The sequence below is a fragment of the Arachis ipaensis genome, chromosome B02, assembly GCF_000816755.2.
Source record: "Arachis ipaensis cultivar K30076 chromosome B02, Araip1.1, whole genome shotgun sequence".
Classification (NCBI taxonomy): Eukaryota; Viridiplantae; Streptophyta; class Magnoliopsida; order Fabales; family Fabaceae; genus Arachis; species Arachis ipaensis.
The window spans coordinates 74,146,169-74,153,175 of NC_029786.2; the positions used below are offsets into that span (position 1 = coordinate 74,146,169).

The 7,007-nt window shown below is 30.9% G+C and overlaps 1 protein-coding gene and 1 long non-coding RNA gene across 3 annotated transcripts in view; one reads left to right on the forward strand and one right to left on the reverse strand.

Moving 5' to 3' along the window:
* LOC107628388 lies at positions 845-6,512 on the forward strand. 2 transcript variants are annotated; one of them, XR_001617758.2, is made up of 3 exons: positions 845-990; positions 1,161-1,258; positions 4,129-6,512. It is a non-coding gene; the product is annotated as an uncharacterized LOC107628388 (long non-coding RNA). The 2 variants fall into 2 exon arrangements; XR_002357601.1 differs by lacking the exon at positions 4,129-6,512 and adding an exon at positions 2,589-4,121.
* LOC107625452 (magnesium-chelatase subunit ChlH, chloroplastic) overlaps positions 6,409-7,007 on the reverse strand; it is a gene marked incomplete at its 5' end in the record, with an annotated part of 6,535 nt that continues 5,936 nt past the window's right edge. Inside the window, 1 exon segment of the mRNA XM_016328085.1 lies at positions 6,409-7,007. Within this exon segment, the coding sequence (XP_016183571.1) occupies positions 6,711-7,007 (297 nt within the window).

The window sequence follows — 7,007 nt, forward strand, 5'->3', positions numbered from 1 at the left end:
GATGTCTTTGCGGATCGGATAATATCCGCAAAATTCGGATCGGATGCGGATAATTACCGTGGATATGCGGATATTATCCGATTTATGTGCAGCCCTACTTATAATTTAGGTCTAATTCAAATTTTGAATAAAAACGGCTCCTTTTGATAATATCAATTAAAACCTTCTCCTAATATATTAAAACGGACTTCATAAATTAATAATAATATCTTATATTTATTTACTTAAAACAACTTTTTTTAAATAATATTATTTTTTGCATAACATAATGTTCCTAAAATTTTTCAATTGAAGATATATCATAATTGAAAGTGAAAAAATATTGTTATTTATAATACTAAAAACACTACATATACATTACTATCACTACTTTTTTATTATTTTATTATTTTTATTTATTTATTTATTTATTTTTTATTGACTAAACAAAAAGAACCAGAACCCCAACATGGATTACAGTATAAAAGGTAGAGAAAAGGATAAATCAATCCCTAATTTTTTGGTCTGTGAATATTTAAATCCCTGAGGATTTAAAAATACATTTAAGTCACTGACCTCTTAAAATCTGGACATATGGATCAGTGAGTTTAATTTGTCAAATTTTAAAAATTCTTTCATGTGTGCATCCGTATAACCAGATCAGTACAACGGGATCATGTTTGATTTTTCTGTTGAGTCTGACAGACCCAAGTGAACATAAGGGATCAATATGTCCAAGTTTTGAAAAAGTCAGGACTTAAATGTATTTTTAAATTCTCGACAACTTAAATGTCTGTGGATCAAAAAATTAATGACCTATTTATCCTTTTCTCTAAAGGGTATATTGGAAAGACAAAAACCTGTAAGAAAAAGAAAATGACACTTTACTAATTGAAAAAATTGACACTGAAAAATTTCTTCTTCTTCAACCTAGCGTCCTTCTAACAGCCATTTACAATGGTAACTTTCTTGCACTCAAAGACCTTACTACTAGCTCTCTAAGAACTTCAGGTAATCTTCAATCCTTAGCTCCATCTTCGTTCTTTTCTTCTTTTTTTTAATTCTAGAAGAACACTACCCATACCAGGGTAGTACGAAAAATATCTTTTTAAGTTAGAGTATCAGAATATTATTTTGCAAACCATAAAGTATTTTAGGAGACTAATGGTTTCAATTTCTAGGTTCAAACCAGGATTTGATTTCTGAACTACTATTCTTATTGTCTTCGGGAATTTCTTCAACTTGGTATCAGCTCAATCGATCTGATAACCATCTCAAGGTTTGTTTGAAACCCTTGATTAAGACCTTCTTCTCTATTGTTCTCTTTAGTTGTTATTAGTTTTGAGGAATTGGGATTGATTTAAATTTAGCTGGCTTAAGGTCTTTTCATTTTTCTTTCATGAACCCAATTTACTGCTTACACAATATCACAAGTTCACAACATTTGGGTATTTTTTCTTTTCTTTGTCATTAGTATGAAAAATTTTTTATGTAAATTTTTGTCATTACTATCCAATTCACATAGATTTGTTAATGATATTATGCAATATGAAAATGTTTTTGTTTTTTTATATATACTGATAAATAAGAACATTTGGCATCATATTTCAATTATTACAAATGAAGATATTGGAACAAAATTTTTACATTGGATCTTGTCTCTTTGATTGAATGCTCATTCAAATTATTGTCCATATCCTTTTAAGCTTTGAACTATTGAACAACATATTAGTTGATTGAAAAAAAGATGATAAGAATCTTTATAATACTCATAAATTATGTCCCTAGTAACCAAAACTTATACGCACTTGTATTGATAAAAAATACTAAAGTTCTGTTTGTACATTCACACTTGTTATTCTATACTCTCATCATGTACTCCTCATCATATACTCTTACATTAGCAAAAATAAGAGAAAAAAATAAAACTAATAATTCTTCCGATGGCAGAACCAACATAAAGACTATTGTAATACCCTACCACACAGAGTTTTACGTTTAAGCCGTAAAACAGAAGTGGTAGAATTATGCTTCAATGTAATTTTGAAGGCACCAGCTACGCAATGGCAAAAGAATAATTTAGTTAGATTAGACAGAAAAATGTAATCTTCTACATGTTAGGATTATAATAAAAATAAATTGACTTTGAAGGAACACGTACATTTTTTGTAACATATACAATACCTTCATCTTGTGCAGGATTCAAATTCCATAACTAGAACTCATAATATCTAGGCTTAAAAGATCTAGTCCTCACCCATTTATTTATTTTTTTTCCTTCTTGAAAAAGCATTAGGTTGATTATGCACATTCTTCACATCCTGAACCCATTTGTTGCTTGAAATTTTGGCAGTAAGTACTCTTGTCTTTTGAAAAAAAATCATCAAATTTTTTGTCAATCATTACCACAATCTTCATCTTTTGGTTAACGAATTGTATCCCAGAATTATTGATACACTTGTTCAAAGAAACCTAACAGTCTACCTTTTATTTTTCTTCAGCAATCTTTTGCTTTAGCTCATTAGTTTCATTCTCTTCTTCAGTAATTTTCTTTTTCAACTTAGCCTTTTCCTTCTCTTCAACTCTGTACTTTTCAAATTCTTTTGTAGCTTCCTTGTCAAAAACAGCACTGCACTTTGGACACATAGCAATGGTGCTGTCAAATTCTTTAATTCTGAGCAAAAAATTTAACAGATCATCACCAAGACGAGGATAAATTGGCTTTTTGTCTCGCTAAAAATTCTCAGGTCTTTATTTTCACCTTCAGCACTAGCCACTATGGTGTCAATTTCTGCCATGTTGACTAACAAGTTGAATGGTTCAACATAATTTGAATCAATAACGAATGTTCAGTGTCCACCTTCATAGTAGTTTTATCCTCAAACTTCAATCTTTCATCCTCAATTATATTAAATTCCTGAAATGGATGTAATTATTAGTGGTGGGCAAAAACACTTGATAAAATTTACAAAATTTTTTATTTTTATTTCATCAGTTGAAGCATCTTTTTTCCTTATGATAAAATAAGTTGTTTATCCTAAACCTCAAATATTTTGTCTGCCTTAGAAATATCAAAAGAATAAATCTTATTTTCAGCTTTGAAATATGAAGAAACTTTTTTTTTCTTTAACAGACTTTAAAGATTTGCACACATAAGGAGGACCCCACATAATTCAACAATATAAACCTCTTTCTCATCTGAATTACTACTATCGAAAAAACAATCAACATATGCAATTTTTTTAGAATTTTTTTTGAAATTCTCTTTTTCTTTCTTAATTTTTTCTATTTGTCTTACTCTCTCAGTTAGCTGGGCAAGATCTAAAGTATGTTGATTAACAAATTTTTTTCTAACTCCAAATTCTAGTCCATTAGTAGCTATTATGGCAACTTCGATTTCTGAAATCGAAGTAGAACACTTATTTCTCATGTTTCTAAACCATGCCAAATAAGTGTCAATGAATTCTTCCTCTACAAGTCTGATAGAGAATAGATCTGTAAGGCTAACTTTCAATTCACCTCGGAAGAATTGATCATGAAAATTTCTTTCTAACTATGCCTAAGAATGAATGAAATTTAGTCTCAAGTTGGAGAACCAAGTGAATGCATTTTTTGTTAAAGAAGAAAAAAATATCTCATCTTGAGATATTCATTAGAAATTGTTTCCCCAATTTCAACAATATATCGAGCAATATGCTATACTGTAGACTCATTTTCTTCTCCATAAAATTTTGTAAGGGATTTCAAAATTTTTTAACCTCTTGAAAGCTCTGCTTGTTGGACACATTTAGAAAATGGTGACACGAAATATGGCATATTCAAACAACTAATATTAAATCTCAAATGGTTTAAAACTTGCTCAACGTTCCTAGCTAGATTATAATGTCCCCTAAATTGTTTTGCCTAAATCTTTCCAACATATCATCAGCATTTGACAATGTTTAGGCATATGAACCTTATAATTAGAAATTGCTCTACCATTTTGGTTGACATTATCAAATTCTAAACCATGGTTGTCATTTTCTTTTAAAAATTTACTACAGTAACAATCTTATTAACTTGCCTATTTAACTATTCAATTCTAGTGTTTGTGTTTTCTAAAAGAGGATTTAAAACGGTCACCATTTGATGAGGTAACATGTTTAACAGGTATTGCTCTTGAGATGTCAGAAAATACATGTTTGGAGTTTTCTACTCTAGTAGCAGTAGGTATAGTAGAATTAGATGCGCTATTATTTCCTATATTAATAGCATGTAGCAGATTTTGTTGTTATATATGTGAATTTGCCACCCCAGAAATAGGTACATTGACATGACATACAAATTCTGGTAAAGAGGATTTTAAAAAGTTGAGTAGAGAGGCACAAGTAATCTTTGGGTCACCATGGGGGACATACCTCGGTGGCAAGCCATAAGGCGGCCACCCCACGGTATTTATGTGAGTTGCATTTAATTTTGGATAGGCATGGCCAACACCATCATGCCTCACTAACGGCAAGGTAGGCTCTGCGTTTGAAATCACATGAGAATTTCTAGACTCATTTCCTCTAGTCTCGTCACTGGAAGTAGAAGATGTTGCATATGTATTTGACATGCCAACTGACACTGATTTCTTAATCTTTAAAAACACGATCTTACTACTACGTAACCACGTGCAAATTCAAAACTCCTAATTTTTTTCTTTTGACAAACTACAATCTATTGACAATGTCCTATCAGGCGTGCCAATTTGTTTTACTCAAATTTTGTTAATGTTTAAAAGAAAATATGGGTATCTTAATGTTGCAATTATAACATCAATAGAAATTAAAAGGTATGAAATTAGCAAATAAACAAAGAAATATAAGATGTCGAAAGAAAAGTAAATTGCAAAAATTAAAAGAAATAGAAAATTAAAGAACGAATGAAGAAGGAAAGATAAGCATAAAAGAGAAGAACATGTAAAAGTAGAAAAATTTTATTAATAAAAACTAGAAAGAAGCAAATTACAAGTGTTTGAGTTCAGAGGAATTATTTAAGATTTCTAATTTTTACTCTGTGATGTCAAGGGACTGAGAGCATTTTAAGTTTCTAAATGTTTTCCAAAAGAACTGAACTCCCTACAATATTTGCTTAAAACTCTGTTTATAGACTAATCTAATGTCTAATTGACAGTTATTTCTATAATATCTTTGTCAATTTTTTTCTAAACTTGAATTAACTATTGTTCTGCTCTAATTTCTTTGACGACCGTTTTGCATTGTACTTTGACGCCTCATGTTGATAACTGCTCCGGCACATAGCATATCTTATAATTCAGGCCTAAATCAAATTTTGAATAAAACCTGCTCCTTTTGAAAACATTAATTAAAACCTTTCCCTAATATATTAAAACTGACTTCATAAATCGATAACAATATTTTATATTTATTTATTTAAAACAACGTTTTTTCTAATAATAATATTTTTTGCCTAGCAGTAGAAGATCCCCGTTCCAAACAAAATCATCTCTTAAAGGTTTTGACTACTTTAAGAACTGATTTTCAAGTAGGAGAAGTTGCCATTACAACCTTAACTTCAAAATAATTTGCTCTCTGAGGTATTTGCTTAACATAATATGTACCCATAATGTATCCTTATGATGAAGAAATTTCCAAACTAATTTTCAACAAGAGCAACATTCACATTCCGAGAATCTCTTAGGCTAATCCTCTATATCTCTTAGGAGTGGTGAGAACTTTTCAAGAAGTTGGACGCAAACCGCAAGACTTATTACTCTACACAAAATGCCTTATAACTTTGTCAATCTCATGCCATACCATTTAGGAAAAAAAAATGTTATCTGCATCTTATATACTGATACAGAAGCAATGGGTATAATTAAACATTGATATAGGTACTCTAACTTTATTAAGAATCTTGTTAACAAATAGCTTATTAAGGGTATTCTTTCTGTAAGTTCTTAATTCATTGAAAGTGTCAAAATGTTTTATTTTAAACATTTTAAACTAATATCTTAGGATACTATTTAGCTCATTCCAAATTGAAATTGTATAACCCTACAAATACAAATACAAATAAAATTCTCCACAAATCAATTTTTATTACTATTTTACGAATTTTTTAATAGATAATTTATATTGTCCCAAAATAAAAACGTTAGGATTGAAGTGTCCATTTTCTTTTGATAAGAAATCGCATTTTCCTTAATGAAAATAGACAGGGCCGAATTAAAGCTTTACTCTTCCAAAATAAATAAAAGTCATGCACAGATATGAACCTGACATTGTTTTAAAGAAAAAATAAATATAATTGAAGTCTGCATCAATTGAGTCTGTGTATGTATGTCTTCCCCCACGTTAAAGTGGGTGTCATTACGGAATCTCTCCCTGAAAATGCATGCAATTTACTCAAACGAAAATAATATAAAATAAAAGAAGAAAAAATCACTAGTTCTAAAATGGAAGCTGTACTTATTATTCACTTGGCATTTGGCAACTGCACAAAAGGATGTAGTGGTCCCGGGGAATGAACAAAAATTACAAGGAAAAAGAGAATAAAAAGACAACAAAAATCACAATAAATGGATGGCATTGGCAACGCAACAACTATGGGTACTGCATGGCAAGGAGTCTCAAGAGACAAAGATTGTACATTGGTACACAGTTAAAATCAGCAGTTAAAAATCTCTCTTCATTATTTTGGTATATGGTGTATTCATATCAAGTCTCATCCATAGAAGCATTGCACTTTCAGCGATCAATGCCTTCAATCTTGTCTTCAACTTCAGAGTACAACTGCCTCAGCTTCTCAATGTTATCTTCTGAAGTCTCCCAATAGCCGCGCCCATTGGCTTCCAAGAATGTCTGCACCAGCTTCCTGAAGGAGTTGGGATTGGTGTTCATGAGCTTCTTCAGCATTTCCTCGTCTTGAATGAATGTTGTGTTGGCTTCTTCGTATACCCAGTTGTCAACTTGGCCTGAAGTTGCACTCCACCCGACCGTGTTGGTCAGCCTCTTCTCGATCTCACGGACACCTTCATACCCGGT